General features: G+C 38.9%; 2 protein-coding genes across 2 annotated transcripts; one reads left to right on the top strand and one right to left on the bottom strand.

Annotated features, from left to right (window-relative positions):
- The first annotated feature begins 221 nt into the window (after window positions 1-221).
- On the top strand, window positions 222-15,550 carry polr1b (RNA polymerase I subunit B). Its single transcript, XM_072436531.1, has 15 exons — window positions 222-481; window positions 1,446-1,613; window positions 1,751-1,897; window positions 3,280-3,412; window positions 4,468-4,604; window positions 5,853-6,076; window positions 7,347-7,518; window positions 9,089-9,260; window positions 9,842-10,123; window positions 10,879-11,012; window positions 11,341-11,511; window positions 12,439-12,595; window positions 12,975-13,171; window positions 13,877-14,127; window positions 14,648-15,550. The coding sequence occupies exons 1-15, from the start codon at window positions 305-307 to the stop codon at window positions 15,528-15,530; spliced, it is 3,405 nt and encodes a 1,134-aa protein (XP_072292632.1). The 5' UTR covers window positions 222-304; the 3' UTR covers window positions 15,531-15,550.
- Window positions 15,551-18,432: 2,882 nt separating this feature from the next.
- On the bottom strand, window positions 18,433-21,169 carry nanp (N-acetylneuraminic acid phosphatase). The gene is made up of 2 exons (XM_072437562.1): window positions 21,033-21,169; window positions 18,433-19,713 (listed from the first exon to the last, which is right to left on the bottom strand). The coding sequence occupies exons 1-2, from the start codon at window positions 21,120-21,122 to the stop codon at window positions 19,075-19,077; spliced, it is 729 nt and encodes a 242-aa protein (XP_072293663.1). The 5' UTR covers window positions 21,123-21,169; the 3' UTR covers window positions 18,433-19,074.
- Between the last annotated feature and the right edge of the window lie 764 nt (window positions 21,170-21,933).

Raw genomic sequence — 21,933 nt, forward strand, 5'->3', positions numbered from 1 at the left:
GTCAACATGCAACCATGTTTGTTATATTGCAATTACGCACTAAAAAAGGCATTTCCTGTCACCATGGCAACGCTCGGAGGTCATCTGCAGGTCGCTACCGATAATATAGATCCATGGTCGTAGTGCTAAAATGTAGTTACGTTTTGAACCAGCAGGTGTCAGTAAACAATCCACTGACCTTTAGTTTCTCAAAAAAAAAAACTTCCGGGTACTTCGGCCTGTACTTCCGGGTTCAGCGTGCACATGGTAAACAAGCATGCAGCCGCTGTAAGCCCCGTGATTCCCGTCTCTTCACTGCGCAGACATGGACTTCTCTTTACAGTGGACGGATTTACCCACAGCCCCGAGTCTCAAGAACCTGACGGACGGAGGCTTCGGGGCCCTGAAAGAGACTCAGGAGCCCGCGATCCAGGACCTGACCCGAGCCCACATCGAGTCTTTTAACCACGCGGTGACGGACGGACTCAGCCGCGTAGTGCAGGTGTGGAACGTGCTCTGCCCCGGGGTGTTTGTATACTTTTACTGTTGTATGTGCCTGTAAAGCAGTGAATAATACTGAGTCAACACGTGGGGGAAGTTGCATTCAGTTTGAATTGGACATGGAATTATGAAAAACAAAGAGAGAAAATAAATAAACGACCACTAACATGTGTACATAAAGAACATGTGTCTTAATAGTGAATGTATGTTATTGTACACCTGTCACCTCTTCCACTTCAGAGCTAGTTCTGTCTATGTCAGTGTTCCGTTGGGTGGAGGATCTTCGTTTCTCTATTGTTCTAAACACTTATACACAAATAAAACATAACAAAAATTAAAGCAGCACCTGGTGATGGGCACTCGACCTTAATGACTCCATGGAAATAGAAGGCTGAAATCATACTTTGGAGCATCCTTCTTTGAGATGGATCAGATTTATGCCATGATTCTGTGGAATGTTCAAAGTAAGAAGATCTCCTTGGACAAAGCAGGTGGTGTCTGTGCGCTTCACCAGAAAAAGTTACAGATCGAGCCCCAAAGGAAGGGTTCATTGTCTATAGATAGATTTTTTGTGATTTAAAAACATGCATTACTTTACTACTTTATATTTGTGGGCTAAATTCTTATGGGTGGTTCTTTAAATATGATTTTTATCCAAATAATTCAGTGATTGTTTTCAGATAAGATAAGATGAGCCTTTATTTGTCCACACAATGGGGAAATTTTGGTGTTGCAACGCAGGTAGGTACAGAAGTAAAAGAACAGAACTTATAGAAAGCTTAAAAAAAAAAAAAAACATCAACATTGTGCTAGTTGCATAGTTTGAACTTGCCTTTGTCTGATCATTATATTTTGCTGTTTGAATTCCTTTTGTGTCTGACTGAGGGAGCGTTCTTCAATCTTGTCCTTCATCCCTGGTATCCTCCTTCATCCCTGGTATCCTCCTTGGCCCTTGTCTTTTTCAGTCCATTCCTCCTCTGGAGTTCACCTTCAGAAATGACCGGGTCAGTTTGGCGTTTGCAGAAGCGGTCATCTTTCCTCCCTCAGTGGCCAAAGGAAGCGTGTGCAAAGAGATGCGAGTGTTTCCGGCCGAGTGCAGAGGCCGCAGATGCACTTACAGAGGAAGAGTGGTGGTAAGAGCAGAAATACATATCACGGTTTAATAAAGATGTGGTGCAGCAAGACTGATTAGTTGTATCACATTGTAGAATTTTGTTTTAAATATGCTTCATCATTTGTGTCTCTGATTGCCTGAGATGTTTTATTCCAGGCGGACGTGTCGTGGTCCATCAATGGTGTCCCCAAAGGGATCATCAAACAGTCCCTGGGTCTGGTTCCCATCATGGTCAAGTCTAAAATGTGTAACCTCCACGGCATGACGCCCAAAGAACTGGTCGAGCACCACGAAGAAGCAGAGGTGAGGTTAAAACGTTGACCTAATGTTTATACTATATTCATTTTTATGCTTTGGTTTTTGTAGATCGATTGGTTGACTAAAAGAGGTGAAGGCACTGACAATGGAAAAAAATAATGATCCCGCAGAAAAACTGCTATGTTTAAACAGTAACACTCTTATACAGCTTGTGAAATAAAAATAGAATAGAATAAATTAGATACAGTGAAAAGGCAGATTAAACTGCTGTACATTAACTTCCAAACCTCCAGATGACTCACTCCAGGCTTTCTTTTCTCTGCTCTTGTCCATATTAATTCACATAATCCTAATGGGAGAAGGTAATTTTGTCTAGTTTATTTCTGGTTGATATAAACTAGAACTGGAACTAGACAACAATTAGAACATACCAAAAACAAAACAAAAAGGCTGGACAAGGGGGGAAATGCCGGATAGCCACAAAATGAATTTACACTTAGCTGCAGTATAATAAATATGGTAGCTCAATAATGATAATATACGTATGTGTCATTGAGTCTTGTTTTGATTACTGTGTCTCAGTAACAGAGCTGCGGCTAGCAAGTATTTTAGTAAGTGAGTAATCCATAAAAAGCTCCTAAAAGCATATTACATATTTTTAAATAACAATTATAGTTCATAGTAATAAACAAATAACAAATGAGGAGTTTCTGCTTGAATTAACTCATTTTTATTTCAATCTACAGAGATGAAATAAGGATCCATGTTCTTCTACTGAAACTTCACAGTTAGAAAAGAAAGAATAAACTGCACTTCATTGATTTTTTTCTAAAATCTTTCTGAATGTTTAACTTGTCACCAGACTGTGTTTGGAAACGGGCCAGATTCAATTTGAACAACAGTAGCTATGAATTAATTTGCATTTCATGTCACATCACTTAAAATAAGAAACATCTACGTGTTTGTAAGACTTTGTTACCTGGGGCCAGTGTTGGTTTACCTTGTTGTGTTTTGAGCTGTAACTGCAGCTCTGCAGATGATTCTTCACTGAGATCGAGTCATTTTGCAGCATTCGCTCTGTAAGCCGTTCAGTTTAGCCTCTGTCTTCGCCCTCTTGCCGTGGTTTCATGATCGGGTCCTCAGTGCTTTTTCATACAACATAACTCCGCTCCATAGACACACGTGTGAGTTTAAAACAGACCGCTTTCTTCTCTGTTGTGCTTAAGTTGCTGCAGGCAAATGCAGAAACAAGCTCCACAAGTATTTCTAAACGCTGCGTACCACAGATTCACACATTAAACCAATAAAACAATAAATACATAAAATCAAAGCTTTTTTTGTGTTCAAATTACTCAATTTACCTGATAAATCGTTTCAGCCCTACTTGGAAATCCTACTAAGTTAAAATGCTCTGTTTTCTCTGTTAGGAAATGGGAGGTTATTTTGTTGTGAATGGCATAGAGAAGGTGATCCGGATGCTGATCATGCCGAGGAGGAACTACCCCATTGCCTTGTCCAGACCCAAGTGGAAGGGCAGAGGACCGGGCTATACTCAGTACGGTGAGTTCATGACAGTAAAAGTCTATACTTCTGTATTTGTCTTGTGTTGCACCTTTTTTGGTCATTTTACATTGCATTATTCATTCACTTCCCACATTTTATGGCTGTAAGCAATCTGCACTAAATCTGCCTTAGTGCTTTTGTGGATATTGATCAAATTATTGTCATGTCTGTGTCCTATTTATCATGAGTCACGATGATCTTACGGCATATGGGTCACGATGAACTTTCTGTGTATTTTCTGATTATCTGTGGACTAGTCTAAACAATCTTAAAGCGGACGTCATATCAACGTCAGGCCATTTTATCAGACCCAAGCAACAGCTTTATAAAACACAGCTAAATCTTGTGAGGAGTGGAATCTCAGCTGCAAGACGAACAACATGCCGCTGTTTTGCCTGTTTTTCCCTGTTTTCATCAAATAAAGACTTTGAGAACGATCTTCGCCTCTCGCAGTCTGTATAGACTAAACTTCGACACTTTACACAAGAGCTGCAACTATTGTTTTAGTAGTTGACAAGCTTGTGATTATTTATAAGTGTGTGTGTGTGTGTGTGTGTGTGTGTGTGTATGTGTATGTATGTGTATATATATATATATATATATATATATATATATATATAAGTCAAACAATTATTTCTTCTTTTTTTTTGTACAAATAAATTTATTGATTGAAATTAGTTTATTCTTCTTTGACAACGCCACTGTCTTTGTTGTAAAAGATCTTTTTGAATATATTTTAGTCCAAATAACAATAACGATTATCAAAAAATGGCTGACAATTTTTTCTATAGTCAACTTATCACAATTAGTCAATTAATAGTTGCAGCCCTACTTGAATGCATTAAAATCCAAATAAATAAAAACGTAAATTTAAAAAATAATTACAAAATTTACTTTACAAGAGAAAAATGCTGATGAAATCCTTTCAGTTTTAGTCCACGTTGTAGGTTAAATAGTTCACGGTAATCAGATCAGTGGTTTACCTTTACCTCAAATTAGGTCACTAAGTAAATTATACTAATGACTGAATGATGTTGGATTGTTCTTTTCAGGTATTTCAATCCGCTGTGTGAAGGAGGAGCACACGGCCATCAACATGAACCTGCATTATATGGAGAACGGGACTGTCATGTTGAACTTCATCTACCACAAAGAGCTCTTCTTCCTCCCCATTGGCTTTGCACTAAAGGTACAGACACTTTTAACACCTGAAATGAGGCTCACAAATGCTTAGCGTGTGTGCTAAATAAAATATCATTCAATATTTATTTACTGGTGATAGGCTTGTCACAATTAAAGTTTAGTCTAGTTTGATATGTGTGTTGTGATAAATGGTAATATCGAAGTCTATTTTTGATTGACAGTGAACTGTTTTGAATCATCGCGTGGAGAATAATATGATCTAAAATAATAAAAGAGCATAATGCAATACACTAGTCAGGCTGGGAAAACGACGGGGGCCCGTAAGTCCTCAAATCTCCGGCGGGCCCGGGGTTTGAATTAGGAGGGGGGCCGCCGTGCCCCTGTATCGAAATTCCTCGAAAAAAATCAAGCTTTAACTAGCAATTTGGCCATATTTGGGGCATTTTCATCGCTTAAGTTTTGTTTTGACAGAAATGCCACTTCGCAGTCTTCTTGCTTCTCATTGGCCGAGCGGTGTCCGTGATCTGATTTCGATGAAAGCGGGCATCTGATTGGCCGCTGCGTTTGGTCGCTTTCGGTTGTACTCGGAAATGCCCGGTCTAATTTTGCGCCAAAAGTTATTTCTAGGTTGGCGGCGTCAATCTCTTCTCAGTCCACAATTCAGTCTTTTTAAAGTTGTTTTGCAACAAAAGCTGTATCAATGTGGAAGTATCCAAGGGCCCCGCCCTTTGGAGTTGTTAGCATCGGGGCAATGTATGTTAGTAGTTTATTTTGTAGGCTGTGATTTTATATATTCCACAAGCTCTCCTTGTGTCAAATGCTGTAAACAGTATTTATTTTGTATCTAAGAAACATTATTATATTAAATTAAACAGTTTTAAAGATCATGATCTCTGGTTTATAGGAATTCAGTATTTGTGCTCTTCATATCAAATAAAAGATAAAAGTACTTTAAATTGTTTTACATGCGAATAAAGAGGTTTAAAACAACACGTATCTTGTTTTTATGACGCCGCGATGCTGCGCGCGCTTGTGGGCCCCTGAAATTTCTGGGGGCCCCTAACTTTTTTAGATAGGGGCCCCCCTGGCCCCTAACTTTGAAAATCTATTTCTCAGCCTGCTAGTAGGTAAATAATATCAATAACAAGTCAAGGATATGTCATTATTTTACCTTTTTTTTTTAAGCATAAAATGTACAGAATATTAATATTGAGCCCAAAAATATTGTGTATCTGTTAAATATTGAACAATAAATCGATACACTGCTTATTAACCATGTGTTTTCCTCCATCAGGCCATGGTGAATTTCTCAGATTACCAGATTTTCCAGGAGCTGATGAAGGGCCATGAGGACAACACCTTTTATCAAAGCTGCGTGAGCGAGATGCTGAGGATTGTGACGGAGCAGGGCTGCACCAGTCAGAGCAAAGTGCTGTACTATCTGGGCGAGAGATTCAGGGTGAAGATGATGCTGCCGGAGTGGTACACCAACCAGCAGTGTGCAGCGTACTTGCTCAAGTAAGGAATTTTATCATTCATGCAGTTAGCATTTGTGCGCTCAAGTCAAAGAAAATGTGGCGGTAACAGACGTTCACTTGGAAAGTAATTGTCCGATCAGTTTCTTAAATCAGTGTAATAGCTCATAGTATTATATTTAGTTCAAGTTTTTCTATCCAGCTGTAATGAACTAATATACTCACAAAGACAAAACAAGGGGAATATAAAACTATGTTGGGTCCAATGTTTTTTCCTTTGAACCTTATTTGTTCATTAGGCCTGCACAACTTATCCCAAAAGTATTGATGTCACAATATATATCGCAGCATAAGAAATGTATTTCAATAACACCAAGGTCCTCCATCTGACAGAAATGTACTGTTTTTAAAATCTTCTTTTCAGCATTTTCCTAATTCAGTCTAAATTGGCCTTGATTTAGTCTCAGTTTTGTCTCATTTTTGATTTTGACACAATCAGACTAATACATTAAGCCATGGATGTATTTGTTTTAATATAACTGGAATATGAGTCAAAATGCATATTCAAATTTTGCAATAATTTCCAATAGCTTGCCGCAATAAATTTGTTTTTGTTTTTTTGTTTCACTTTAATTGTTGTTTTAGTTTCATGTTGATAATAAGTAATTCCAGAGATAATAGACCAAGCCAAAACATAGAGGTCTGATCATTTACCCTCTGTTTCTACTGGGGCAGCACAATTTTGGGAAAACGTATTTGAACACTTAAGGAGGGGTCTGAAATGTTCATTGGAGGTGCAGTTCCACTGTGAGAGACAAAATCTAAAATAAAAAAAATAATCCGTAAATCACATTGTATGATTTTTAAATAATTTATTTCTTATATTATTGCTGCAAATAAGTATTTAAACACTTGCCAATCACCAAGAATTCTGGCTCTCAAAGACAAGTCTGCCTTTAAAAAGTCCACCTCTATTTCATTAATCTAGTAGCACCTTTTTGAGCTTGTTGGCTACATAAAGACACTTGTCCAGCCACAATCAGTCAGGCTCCAACTTCTATGGGCCAGACGAAAGAGCTGTCAAAAGACCCCAGAAACAAAACTGTAGACCTCCACAAGGCTGGAAAGGGCTACGAGGCAAAATGTCAATGCTCAGGGCTGGTCGCGGGTCGAGCATAATGTGAAAGTTGCATACAAAATAAATAGCTTTACAGAGCGTTGTCATAGTTATTTGTGGACACTGTTGCACAAATCTGCTGCACGTGAAGGCCTGGACAGGAACGCTCTTTTATCTGAAACCATGTCGTCCCCAGTGAGTGCGTGTGCATCCACCTGAAGTCTGACGTGGAGAAGTTCTACCTGCTGTGCCTCATGACCCGGAAACTGTTCAGGTTTGCCAAACAAGAGTGCATGGAGGAGAACCCGGACAGTCTGATGTGTCAGGAGGTGATGACGCCGGGGCAGCTCTTCCTCATGTTCATGAAGGTGAGGCAAGACCAGCTGTGGATAATGTTTTTGTGTAGGCCACATGTCACAATAACACATTTTGAAGCACAATATGTTGTGATATGGTTTGTAGCAATAAACACATCTTATACTTTCTAAGAGCTTGTTTTTTTAAATACAGTACAGTACTGGTATGGTTGTTGCAAAGCATTAATAGCAGAATTAAACTTTAGTAAGCCATAGAAGTTACTGATTCAACCTTCTACAGCTCGAATATTTTGAACCAAAATCTATAGAAATTGTCTGCATGATAAACATTATGACTCAAAATATGTTTATTATTTATGGAACAATGACTCGATACAGTGATTATTGTGGCCTATTTTACATGTTTTCTAATGTCTGCAGTTATTATTGAAATGTCATGTAAACTGTTAAATCTGATGTGAGTAATCGGATTACTTTACTTTTAGAGAAAGTTATTCCAATAAATTAGAACCTCATATGGCAAAGACTCAAATGAAAGACAAATGTTAAAGTTATTTAAAATTGTATTGCACTCTGACACATATTACTCTGTTTTGTGATTATCGGTTTTCCCTTGGACGCCAAAAATCAGATACTGTGGTATAAAATCTGTTAACTAAAATAAGACAAATATATATAAGCTCATCTTCTCTGCTCCTTCTCCGAGCCTCACAAAAACACTCTTTACAATTTCCCAGTTTTGTAACGTCACAGTAGAAATCCAGAGATCCAGCTTTTTAAGTCCTTCAATAATTGCTTGTTCTGGTCATCATGTTCATTACAAGCAAGTTGGCGAAGTTGTTTTATGTGTGGTGGCAATTCCCTCTGCTGCCAGTAGATGGAGTGCTTACAGCGACAAAACAAATCCCAATACTCAGAACTTGATGTGATATTTGTCCTAATGCATGGATATCCCTTAAAACAGGGATTTAAAGTTTACTAAAATTATGTTCCCAATATCGGGATACAACGGTCCTATGATTACAACTGATGTAAATAAGAGTGTTTTGTTTTGTTTACTTACTTACCATTAGTATTAGTATTATTTAGTCTTATGCTAGCAATGTTTTACTTTACTTTATTTCATTATTATTATTTTATTTTATTTTAATCTTTTTATTTAATTTTATTTATCTTTTTTCCTCCATTCCCTATTAAGCTATGAGAGGAGTTTTGTTAATAAGAGTTTTTTGTTTTGTTTATAAGAGCTCTTCTATTAAGAGTGTTTTTTAAACTTCCTATAAGTTATCTGTCCTTTCCCCCTGTATCTACTGCATTGTAACAACGAAATTTCCCCATGTGTGAACAATAAAGGAATATCTTATCTTTATCTTATTAAGTCACATTTTCAGCTCATCGGATTCAGCTGTCAACAGGTTAAGAAGTGTAGAACTCTGCGATTTATTATTACTCAATGTTTAATTAAAAGTGTCACGATACACATCTCTGTATTGATACATGTATTGTCAAGAAGTCTGCCATGCTATATCACGATATCGATATGTTGAGTACAGCCCTAGTAACCATGGTGTGTCATTATATTACACTTTCTTGTTCTTCATTGTCTGGTTCTCATCGTCAGGAGCGTCTGAGTGCGTGGATGGTGACAGTGAAGATGTCCATGGAAAAAAGAGGCCACAAACTGAACGCGTCCTGGACCAATGAAAACATGATGAGGATCCTCAGCATGGGAACCGACGTCACCAAGTCCTTTGAGTATCTGCTCGCTACGGGAAACCTGCTCTCCAAGACGGGTAAGAGCTGCACCCAAGTCAACCGGTAATATAAACCTTTTGAAGTATTTGGGCTTTTTGTTTGCAAAGTCAGCACATCTTCAATGAAATAATGCACTGGATTTGATGTTGTTAGGCCTACGTTTATGGAGATGAAGCTCATTCATTACCTAGAAATGATCAGAAAAGATAATTTATAATATACAGTAGACTTTCCATCCTGTTTCAATTTATGGCATTGATCAGATTTTACTTATTTACATGTAACTAGTTCTGTTTTTCACGTTTTACTGTAAATGTTTAAGATTGATTTAAGTGCAAAGATTTTTCAATCGTTTCATCAAGACTATAATTGACTAATTTAAGCCCAAAAAAAAAGGTCAAACATAAAATATGTATGAATCAATGGCAAAATTCAAAACAATATAATCAGATTTTTAAGATTTTATCATGGAATTTTTTAGACTCTATAATAACGGTCTGGAGCAGCTTTTTAATGATCTATTACACTGTATTTTTTAGAAAGAAAATGTAATTGTCAGTACGACACAAAAACCTGCACAGTAACGACTGACTATATGCTCTTGAATCTGTTCCTAAAGGTCTTGGGATACTTCAGAATACCGGCCTCTGCGTTGTGGCCGACAAACTTAACTTTATCCGTTACCTGTCTCACTTCCGCGTGGTGCACAGAGGAGCGGCCTTTGCCAAAATGAGAACCACCACGGTCCGAAAGCTGCTGCCCGAGTCGTGGGGCTTCCTCTGCCCCGTGCACACTCCTGATGGAGAACCGTGTGGGCTCATGAACCACATGACGGCCAGCTGCACCATCGTGTCCCATAGTCAGCCATCCACAGGCCTGCAGGCGCTGCTCTGCTCACTCGGTATGTTTTGTCCGGCTGATTCTAGGACTGCAATTCAACTAATCATGACTAGTCGACTATTAAAAGTTGTTATTGATCATTATCAAGATTATACAGACTCTAAAACGCATACGAAAATACCTTTTTTTATTAAGAAGACAGTTCCATTATGAAAACAAAGTGTCCAAAAAAAAGAATGTTCTGATTTTCATCAATAACTATTAATTTATTAGTAAATATTATTTATCCAGAAGCCTTCAGTCACCATAATTCAACCTTTATTTGGTTGATAATGTATTTAAGTATCTAATTATTGTCCAATAGAAATAATCATTTAACATAAAAATATAACCGCTGATTAGTCGACTGCTAAAATAACCGTTAGATTAAAACCATTTTCCATTCCAATGTTTCTGCCAAACTACGTCTCATTGGGTTTAGAAATAGATCGATAAAGCGGCAGATAAAATTCGAGAGGTTCACCATCTCCGAAAAAGCACGTTGTTTGTTCAAAGTTTGGTGTTGGATATTTTCATGCCGGTTTGAGTAATCAATCTGTTCAAACCAAATCTACATTAGAGCGAAACACCTTTAGTCTTCAGCACCTTGTCTAAAGGCGTTGAATATTTTTTTCTTGACATCCAATAATATCGTAAGTGATTGAAATTTGTCGCTAAGTAAATTGTTGTCAGTTCAACCTTTGTAATCTGACCATGCCGCTAATGGAATGAGTGTGACTGAATACATTTTTGTTTTCTCCTCTTCTTCTGCTTCAGGTATGACTCCGGTGGATGGATGCGGGTGTCAGGCGTACTCGGACTGTTTCCCCGTGCTTCTGGACGGGGCCATGGTCGGTTGGGTGGAGGCCAAACTCGCTCCAGTCCTGGTCGAATCCCTGAGACGGTTCAAGGTAACGGCATTGCGATAGTTTTCTTAGACACACTAGGGATTGGCGAAGGGAATATCTAGTTATTTTTCAGATGGAGAGACGTCAGTCCATAAAAATTGTGCCAAAACAGGCCTGTAAATGTCTTTGTTGAGGTCCAGAAATGGCAAAAAGGCTGTGACTGGACTACAAATGTGCAGAAATATCACCTTATACGATTGCAATTCAAGTATTTCATTTGTATTGTCAATCAACTGTCAATTTGCGATATTATCAAACTTTCAGTATATCCCCTGCCTCTATTAAACGTTAGATTTGAGGAGTATGAGGAATGATTACCTTTTTTCTCCAGGTGTTGAAGGAGAAGAGGATCCCGGCCTGGACTGAGATCGTGCTGGTTCCTCGGACGGGGAAAGCCAGCCTTTACCCGGGGCTGTTCCTGTTCACGACGCCCAGTCGATTGGTGCGGCCCGTCAGGAACCTCGCTGTCGGGAAGGAGGAGCTCATCGGCGCATTTGAACAGGTGCGATGACGCTCGCATAAAAACTACATCCATATTAGACTGAACTAGAACTAAACCTGGACTAGACCAAGAAAAAAAAAAACGGTAATGGAACAGGAGGAAACCAAGTATATATCGGCGCTAAACTGGGCTTTACAAGACAAAAACAGGATGATATGAATGCACCCTTCTAGCGTTGGGATGATGTACTTTCGGCTCAATACACAGGGCCCGATACAATATGTTGTGCAATACAGTTCAGTGTATTATAGTATTATTGTTCAATATTATAAGAAACTGCAATACTTTGACCTGAGGTCAATTTAAACGGAATGCACAAGTCAAGTTTCCAGAAGTTGGAAACTAACTGTAAATCAGTGGGTCATTTGTAAAAGTGCAAATGTACATTCAGGTTAAGGTACACTGCATTTGACCCATCCTTCACTGTCGCTGGGGCGTCTTCTCAGAAGCAGTGCAGTGCTCAGGGATCCGTCTCTTGGTCTGGAGCTGGAGGATTTTACCTGTTGCACGTTTTGGGTTTGGTTTTCATGGGTCGTCCTGTAATTCAACTTTTCTTTCCTTTTTAATCAATCGGCACCAAAACTGGTATCAACAATACTAATGCTAACACTTGCTTTGTCTGTAACTTGGTCACAAACACAACATATCACATAAGAGTACCATTTTACAATAATTCAGTCTCTGTGTTTGGGAGGTCCAGTAGATGTGCATCATTCACTTTTAGTAAAAGCTGTGGTTGCACCAAATTATTATCATGACTATTTGTACTTTTATTGGTCAGAAATCTAATATAAACCATCATTAAAATAAATCTCAACATTTGAACCTGTGAAATCCTGTTACTTTTTCCAGTGGTAGTTATTTGCTCAAAACCTTTGTGTCAGAGATTGAAGAGTTTATGTATGACTTGTTTATTGTCTGTTTTAGCTGTACATAAACGTGGGCATCCTGGAGGGTGAGATCGAGGCTGGAGTGACCTCTCATCAGGAGCTCTTCCCTCACTCTATGCTCAGCGTCGTGGCCAACTTCATCCCGTACTCCGACCACAACCAGAGCCCGCGCAACATGTACCAGTGTCAGATGGGTACGTCTGTCTGCGGCCAACATCGCTCCGCTATATTTGAATGTCCCCAGTGCGGTGCAGAGAAGGACTCCTGCCGCCAAAGTCCAGCTCCTCCACATACACGGCAAACGCATTCTCAAAACTGTCAATGGCAAAAGCTCCAAACACACACGCTCACTCTTTTTTTGCTTCTCCCTCACACTCTTTCTCTCGGGTGAGGTTTATGCATAAGCCGAGATGATAAATTACCAGTGGCAGAATGACTGAAGTCACGTGTTACATGTAGGGATACAAATTTCAATAAATTCCAGCTTTGAGTGAGCGATTCGTGGTGTTGTACTTACTTGTTGTACTTCGTGATGCATATCTCACGTCTGTCCCGTATATATTCCCTCTGTAGGTAAGCAGACCATGGGCTTCCCTCTTCACTCCTTCCTGAATCGCTCCGATAATAAACTGTACAGACTGCAGACTCCTCAGAGCCCTCTGGTGCGGCCCTCCATGTACGACCGTTACAGCCTAGACAACTACCCAAGCGGCACCAATGCCATCGTGGCCGTCATCTCCTACACTGGCTATGACATGGAGGACGCCATGGTGGGTTGTTTTAGAACTTTGGATTTGGTCAATGTTTGGTCCACAAAACATAACTTCATATTAGTCTGGTGTTTCCCTTCTGGCAGCAGTGGGCATCACCATGGGAAATAAACAAACCTAGCTTGCCTCTGTCTGTCTGTGTCTGTCTGTCTGAATTTAAATACTCCAGTTATGTTTTTTGATGAAGAAACAATGTTATAACATGGTTAAAAGCTCAAAAAAGTTAATTCTGCATAATGTTTTTTTAACTTATCAATTAATTTTGTACTGGACAGAGTTACTGATGGATATCACATGTGGAAAAGTTTTTCACACAAGATTACGCTTTTATGCATTAAACATTTTTTACTATAAATACATTTACTTTTTATTCAAATGCATGTGCCTTTTGTATCATAACATATTTCTTATGCATTATATTCCAAAACAATTTGTTATGATAATTATGAATATTAATTCTTGAGCTCTCTAATGAAACCTAACCTAAATTGCCAAAATAAATATTTCTCAAGCTCCTTCTCGAAAACAAAACAAATATTTAATAAACTTGAATATCAACCTGCTACACATTACACCATCGAGTAAGTTACTTGCTGGACCACAATGGGACTGGAAACAAGATGACAAATGGGGCTCCACAATGATTATATTTCTTCTGTCTTTTTTTAGGATGTTTTATTGACAAACTAATTCCTGTCTTTCCAGATTGTGAACAAGTCGTCCTGGGAGCGAGGCTTTGCACACGGCTGCATCTATAAAACGGAGCTGGTGGATTTGGGTGAAAAATGCCCAGGCGACGAGGCTGTGGTGTTCGGGATCAAACATGGAGACCCCAGAAACATGGACAAACTGGACTCAGACGGCCTGCCCTTCATCGGGTCCACGCTTCGATCCGGTGACCCGTTCTACGGCTTCATCAACCTCAACACCGGACAGAATTTCATCAGATCCTACAGGTAAGAGTTGATTCGTTCTGTCTTTAAATACTTTCAGGACCAGAGCAAAGTACAAGGTTTATAAGTTTGGCCGACTGCTTTTGTTCATTCAAAGTAAACATTACATAGAGATTTTTTTATTTTTTATCTCAATGACAATATTAAGATGACATGGCAGTTCATCCAAACATTTATTACAGTTTCTATGCATTGATAAAGCTACAGAACATTTTGTTGTTGTACTGTGGCGAAAAAAGGTGCGACTTATATTATACCATAAGTCGCACCTTTTTTCATAGTTTTGGCCGGGGTGCGACTTATACTTATATTTATACTTGTATACCTTTTATACTTATTCTCCGGATCGACTTATATGTGATATTATTTGTTATTTTCTCACTTGCGACCGCATTTCATACTCCAATGCAACTTATATATGTTTTCTTCTGTATTATGCATTTTTTGGCTGGTGCGACTTATACTCCAGTGCAACTTATAGTCCAGAAAATACAGTATTTTACCCGTTTTTCTCCATTTCCAGAAACCAGGAGTCGTGCGTGGTGGACAACATCAAAGTCTGCAGTAACGACATCGGCTCGAGTCGCTTCAAACGCGTCTGCATCACCATGCGCATCCCCCGAAACCCGACCATCGGCGACAAGTTCGCCAGCCGCCACGGGCAGAAGGGCATCCTCAGCCGCCTGTGGCCCACCGAGGACATGCCTTTCACCGAGAGCGGCATGACCCCCGACATCCTCTTCAACCCGCACGGCTTCCCGTCCAGAATGACCATCGGCATGCTGATCGAGAGCATGGCGGGGAAATCCGGCGCCTTGCACGGCCTGAGCCACGACGCGACGCCTTTCACCTTTTCGGAGGAGAACTCGGCGCTGGAGTATTTCGGGGAGATGTTGAAAGCCGGCGGCTACAACTACTACGGCACCGAGCGGCTTTACAGCGGCCTGAGCGGTCTGGAATTGGAGGCTGACATTTTTATCGGCGTCGTGTACTACCAAAGGCTGCGCCACATGGTCTCCGACAAGTTTCAAGTCCGGACGACGGGGACGAGGGACAGGGTTACGAACCAGCCGGTCGGCGGCAGGAACATCCAAGGAGGCATCCGGTTCGGTGAGATGGAGCGGGACGCGTTGCTGGCTCACGGTTCGTCGTTCCTGCTGCACGACCGGTTGTTCAACTGCTCGGATCGCTCGTCGACCCAGGTCTGCGTCGATTGCGGGAGCATGCTGTCGCCGCTGCTGGAAAAGCCGCCTCCGCTTTGGTCAACGCTGAGGCACAGGACAACGACGTGCACGCTGTGTGGAAAGGGCGAATCCATCGAAACCGTGTCCGTACCGTTTGTCTTCAGGTATTTTGTGGCAGAGTTGGCGGCGATGAATATAAAAGTCAAATTAGAAGTCAAATAAAATACGTGTTTTATGTGCCACGGACAGATTTAAGGTGTCGTTCTTGTCACTAATATACCGTGTATAAACTGTGGGGAGAATTTCTTTTGAAAATACAGAACAAGATGAGTAACGAGGCCCGTCACAATAACAAAAGTGTGACTTATTGCTACACAACAAATAACGGAATGAAACGTATTAAAGTTTGACCTTCTACAGCTCATGTCAAAAGAAGAAAACAGCCAAAAATTCCCCACTTTTGCACATTTTTACACTCAAATATTGAGTCTTAAATAATATTGTTCCAGCATTTATTTATGGAACATAAAGTCAATAATTATTGTGAGCGGCCTCCTTATGACAGAGGAACAGCAGATGTTTACCTCCTCGAGACGACTAATTGTTATTTTTGTTTTACTTTTCTGGGACAAATGTGTTGTGCATATGCAATTGTTTGAGAATTGATTGAAGAGTTGACCCCAGAGATTGAATGTGTATATATGATTTCCAGCTTCTGGATTTCATCTTTATATTTTATTAAAAAATGATATATAAAAGATGACTTTATTATGACCTTGTTATTTCACACAACTATCTCTCACTCATTCTCCCTCTATATTTATATTTATTAATCATTAATCAATGTACATTTGATAACGGTTTTAAGCAGCCATGGATGACCAGTGGTTTAATTTGATAAACTTGGATAGATGTAACTTTACTCCCCGTCTGGAACAAAAGTTATTGTATGCCTTTTAATAATTGGGACATTACTGGGGTGGGAGGTAATAATACATTTTTCAGAGCGTATTATTTTTACACCTTCTGTCTCATTCTCGGTTTACCAACTCAATTTAAAATCTGAGAGACTTCTATCAGTGGAATTGAGGGCATTTTAATTTTCTGTTTTTTCTAAAGATGTTCTCTATTTTGGCTAAAGAAACAACAAAACATCCCCGTCTTTACTGTTGTCAGGTCTCAAGGTCTCACAAACGGGGACAACTGGGACATGTCAAGTTTAAAACTGGGACAACTGTGAAACGAGGGCACTAACTACTGTGCTCCTGTGTCCTGCGTTTAATCTGTACTTTGTTTTAACATCGTACCAACGAGGGAGCCGTTTCCCTTTTTATAAATAAAAAGAATTAGGGATGTCAGGATTATTAGGTAATAATAAGGCAATAATTGATTTTAGAACCTAAATTAAGTATTTTTCATTCAATATATAGTCAGAAAATATATATCTAGACATAAAGGACTGTTTGTGTCACATTCACTTTATTTTGTCATTAAAGTTTGATTTCCGTACAGCTGTCACAAACTTGAGCAGCACAAACATGTTGGACAATGGGAATCAAAGATAATGAAAGATTTCACTGTCATGATTTCAGTAATTGTGGAATAATCGTTAATTATTGTTTTCTCACAATAATAACATATACATTTAACAAAGATTGGACCAGGAAGGGCATCTGACATAAAATACAGCATTCAGTGTTCATTACAGAAATTATTCAAATGTAGTTTCACGTTTCAAAGTTTGATGAAAAAAACATTTACTTTTTTGAGCTATACACAGAGGTGAAGTACAGTTACTTAAGTACACATACAGGAGCAAAAATTAACTTGAATATCACATAAAATGTAAGTAAAAGTATTTAAGTACATGTTTTTTACTTTTAGAGTAAAAAGAAGTATTCCACACAGATTTTACTATTAAAGAGAGGAATGTGGTCGTCTCAATAAAGAATTGTTCTGTTTTTCTGGATATTTTTGTTTCTCTATTCAACGTCAGGCCCAGGGACCCAATCAGGCCCTCCAAGCGCTATAATCCGGCCCACAACCCATTTTACAAATATTTGTTTTTATCGTTTATCGGTATAATTCTGGTCTGGGTTAGTACTAGTTTAGTCCTTGTTTACTTCTTTAGATCCGTTTTGAATCTGGGTTAGTCCTGGTTCAGACCTGGTTGGTTCTGGTTTAGTCCTTGTTTAATTCTGGTTCAGAACTGGATGGACAATTTTGTATGTTATTTTTCACACACAAAATCTATCAGCAGTTATTTTATTATATTCACTATTGAAATAGACCCAACATTTGTTACAGTGACGTGTTGTGCACCTAAGTTGAATAGCTCTGCTCTAGGCCATAAATTAAACTCTAAACCTTTAAACTGAATGTCACCATGAATGTGCTAAAATATAACCCATTGAGTAAGACAAAAAGTACTTTTTACTTGCTCTCGAATGGAGTGAATTAAAAAACCTTCACTGTAAAATGTACGTAAGTAAAGTACAGAGACCTAGAAATTTGATTGAAGTACAGCACTTTTTCAAAATAAGAAATAAAATAAAAACCCACAAGTCGAGTAGAATTAAGGAAAAGTAAGTTATCCAAACACAGAAGAAAGGTTAGGGCACACAGTCCTTAGTCGTCGGTGCAGTTTGTGTCATCCATTTTTTGTGATGGCCTTTTTCCCGGCTGTTCCAGAAGTATGTTCCAAAGGTATCCATCTATATTGTCCATGGCAGGGGTTTTGAGGCCCAAATGCATAGTTCTGAAATTGAGTGGGATGGTGGTGTCAAAAACAGTCCGCTGGGCCTTGTTCATTTCTGTCCAGTATTTTTGTGTAACAGGACAGTCCCAGAACACATGGTAAACCACAATTTCTCCGACATACAGCCCCTCCCTGTGAGTAATTCCAAAAGAATTTCTTCCAAACATGAGATTTTGTGGTCCTTCATTGTAAAGTACACACATTTTCCAATCCTCATCCGTCAAAACAAAATTACCCCCTTTTTTCTGTAGATTGGTTGTCCATTAATTAATTTACCGTAGTCTCCGGACTATAAGTCGAACCAGCCCTAAAAATGCATAATAGAGATGATTAAAAAAAAAAAAAAACATTTATAAGTCGCTCCGGAGTGTAAGTATATGAGTATATAAGTATAAATATAAGTATAAGTCGCATCCCTGCCAAAACTATGAAAAAAGCGACTTACGGGAAAATACGGTATATACTTTAGATATTATTCCCATTGAACGTTCTGCTCTACATCCATTAATTAATATTTCAGTCAAAGGGTTCTAATAATTGTTGCTTTGTTTTATTTCTTGATGATAAAATAGTATCTAAAAGTCCTGTTTCTTCAAGCCAAAGGAGGATATTCAACATATCAAAGCTTTTCATCTGATTTTCTTTTACAATCTGGTAAAAATTCATTACTTTCCACCACAAAGACTTAAAAACGTGTCACGTGCTGAGAGAAGAGGGTTTATCACTCGAACACAGCGCGAATCAACATAATAAGCATGTGAAATTAGTGTTTGCAATGAAAAATGTGTGAAGATACTCTAAGGATTAGCTTTCCCTGGGTCTAATTTAGTCAAAAACCTCATTCACGGGGCCTTTCAGAAACAAAACAACGGTTATCAATTACTTGAAACAATAATTACTAAACAAAGCGATTGCAAAAACAACAGTTGCAGCCCCAACACAGTTAAATTACCATAATGTATAGTTTAGAATCTTCAGGGCCAAACGTGTGCCACAGAAACGTCAAGTCTAGTTCATTTCAGTCAGTACTCTCGGCAGCTCCAGCACATTTGATACGGTGTAGTGTGGTTTTATGGCGTCGCATTCGGTCGCGCCCGAACATTTGACCCAAACGGTGGCTCTGACGCCCGCCTTCAGCCCCCCCTGGACGTCCGTATCCAGCGAGTCTCCCACCATGACACAATCCTGCGCCTCCACTCCCAACATCTCGAAACACAACCTGAAGACGGAGGCGCACGGCTTCTGCTCGTCCTGCTCCCCGCCCACCACCACCTCGTCGAAATACGCCCCGCAGTCCGAGACCTCCACCTTCTCCCTTTGCGTTTGGGCCTCGCCGTTGGTCAGAAGGAGCAGCTTGTATTTCGTTCTCAGATCTTTGAGGAGCGCTCGCACCTCCGGAGACATGGTGAGAAGTCGCAGGCGGCTCGATTTCCACAGTTTGTAGCAGTCGGAGCCGAGCGTCTCGACGGGACGGTCGCCGAGCGTCTCTCGAAGGCTTTCCTCCCAGTGCAGGGTGCGGATTTCGTCAATGGGTTTTCCCGTCGCGGCGTCGTACACTTCGGCGTAAAGTTTTTGCTTGAATTGGTTGCAAATGGTTTTGATGGAAGCGTCATCGAGATTCAAGCTGGATTTGAGAAGTTCACTGACCTGGACGAAAACCGAGAGGTTAATGATGAGATAAAGATCAAAAATGTTTGTCTAAAATTGGGGAAATCATTGCAGAATTATAAGGCCGGTCATGATAATTAAGATTGAAAGAACTGTGGTATTTCTCAGTGTTTGTTGAGTGATGTCAAGATTATTTGGTTTAATTGATAAATAGGATTATTTGGGTCACATTATAATCGTAAGAATAATAATTGTGACCATTCAAACTATTTACTATGTTTTTTTTAAAATCACATTTACATTATTTTGTCATTCAGAATATTCAAGTTCATAAACTGGTCACAACTTGAGGAATAGTAGTTTTGGTTAGTTTGGTCTTAATAATTGTGAATAATCATTAAATCATGTTTTTTTTCTCACAATAATTGTAACACTTAAATTGTGTGTATGCCTTTTGTAATATTTTTGTTGTATGTAAAGATTTGTGAAGTAATAATCATCATTGTAATAATTATTCAACCTCCCAAAAGACGTTTTATGAAAAGAGAGTGGCAACTTTAAACCAAATGGTAAAATAGGATATACAACTTCTGATTGAGGTCAATAATACATTTAATTATTGAATATGATTTCTAGAAGCCTTCAGTCACCACATTTCAACTTTTATTTGGTAATAAATATGTTCAGAAAGTCTCAAAGTACAATCAAAATAATTGTTTGACAAAAACTAATCGCTGACTATTTGACTTCTAAAATAATAGATGCAGTTCTAATTGTGTTATTCATTTAATGCAGGTTTTTATTTTTATTTTTACAATATCATACATTTCCTCCTCCTTTATTGTGTCAGTGGAACTAAAGTAGTTTAACTACTTATTTTTACTTGTAGGAACTAAATGCAAAAATACCAATAATTAAAACAACAAAATAAAATAATTATTTTATGTAGAGCAGAAAGTGAACATAATGATTTATTATGTACTAGTAAACTCGTTTATATTTACTATATTAACATTGATACACGATAAAGGGACAATTAAGGTTTAGATTCACTGCATTATGGTACAATTCTGTTAAATGTAAGCATTTTATTTGTGGGAAAAATATTTACAAGATAATTACTTTATGCTTCCACGCCCTTTATAAAGTTTGTTTGCACAGTTAAACCAAGCTATAAGCTCACAGAACGACATTACATTGTTAATCGATTGCTAAATAGCCTTCAGTCTAATAGATTTACGACATTAGAGTAATAAAGTAAGCATTATTAGACTTCACCACGAATCCACACCAGCTCAGAGCCACTTTCTCCTTTAATTTGTGTCTAATTGTCCTTTAGTTTGTCTTTTTTTGTTCACCTTCTGCATCGCCACGACTCCTGCGCCGCTCGTGTCGATCAGAGTGTTGTCCAGGTCAAAGATGATCGCTTTTATTCCTCCGTTTTCCATTTTTAGGGCTCACTTTTCATCCACGCTGGCCGAAAGCTACAAACGCGGAAGTGCTGAGCAGGGTGAGGTGCATTGTGGGACATGTAGTCCAGGAGCCGTCATGCGGTGCCCGGTCACTGCCGCCAGAGGGGGAGCTTCAACAACGAACCAGCGACTCACCGAACCTTGGCTTTGTGAAGAGTTTGATCGAAATCACAGCTCAGTTAATCGACTTTCATATCGACGATGTCACAAACAAAACTCGCGAGCAGAAATGCAATAAAATGTCGTGTTTTTTCTGAAAATGTCCAAAAAATACTAATACTAATAATAATACTAATACTAAATACTAATACAAAGTAAAGAAAAGAAAAACAAGTTTATAAAAGTAGTTTAGAGTGATCAGTAATATAAACTTAAATAAAACTTTGCTTTTTGAGCCTCAAGTTGGACTCTTAATATTGTTTGGCATATAGTGCAATGTCTATGTCTCTGTGTTAACCCTGCGACAAGTTGGCCACTGTCCAGGGTGTACCCCGCCTAAGGCCCGAAGTCACTGGGACAGGCTCCAGTCACCCGCGACCCCGAAAGGGAACAAGCGGTAGAAAATGGATGGATGGATGGATAGTGTCCAAAAATGCAAAGCGAAACATCATCTTTTTATTGAATTTTGCAGTAATATTATGTGGAGTTATTTACTTTACACAATTATATTTTTTTTAGAAAGTAAATATATAATGATTGTGTTTATTTTATTTTGAAGGGACCATATTTACCGGTAAATCAAACATTATTCGAAGAAAACGTTGAAGAGATGCTTTTTACCAGACTA

Source organism: Eucyclogobius newberryi, unplaced genomic scaffold (assembly GCF_026437365.1).
Source record: "Eucyclogobius newberryi isolate DKJ021-1_F unplaced genomic scaffold, fEucNew1.0.hap1 SCAF_8, whole genome shotgun sequence".
Taxonomy (NCBI): Eukaryota; Metazoa; Chordata; class Actinopteri; order Gobiiformes; family Gobiidae; genus Eucyclogobius; species Eucyclogobius newberryi.

Bases quoted from the DNA above. Each gene is read 5' to 3' on its own strand.
- polr1b (XM_072436531.1), top strand. From the start codon at position 305: ATGGACTTCTCTTTACAGTGGACGGATTTACCCACAGCCCCGAGTCTC. The intron at 9,261-9,841 runs GTAAGAGCTGCA...CTGTTCCTAAAG, and splicing joins AAACCTGCTCTCCAAGACGG to GTCTTGGGATACTTCAGAAT. The intron at 11,013-11,340 runs GTAACGGCATTG...TTTTTTCTCCAG, and splicing joins AATCCCTGAGACGGTTCAAG to GTGTTGAAGGAGAAGAGGAT.
- nanp (XM_072437562.1), bottom strand. From the start codon at position 21,122: ATGGAAAACGGAGGAATAAAAGCGATCATCTTTGACCTGGACAACACT. The intron at 19,714-21,032 runs GTGAACAAAAAA...GTTTTCGTCCAG, and splicing joins GAGTCGTGGCGATGCAGAAG to GTCAGTGAACTTCTCAAATC.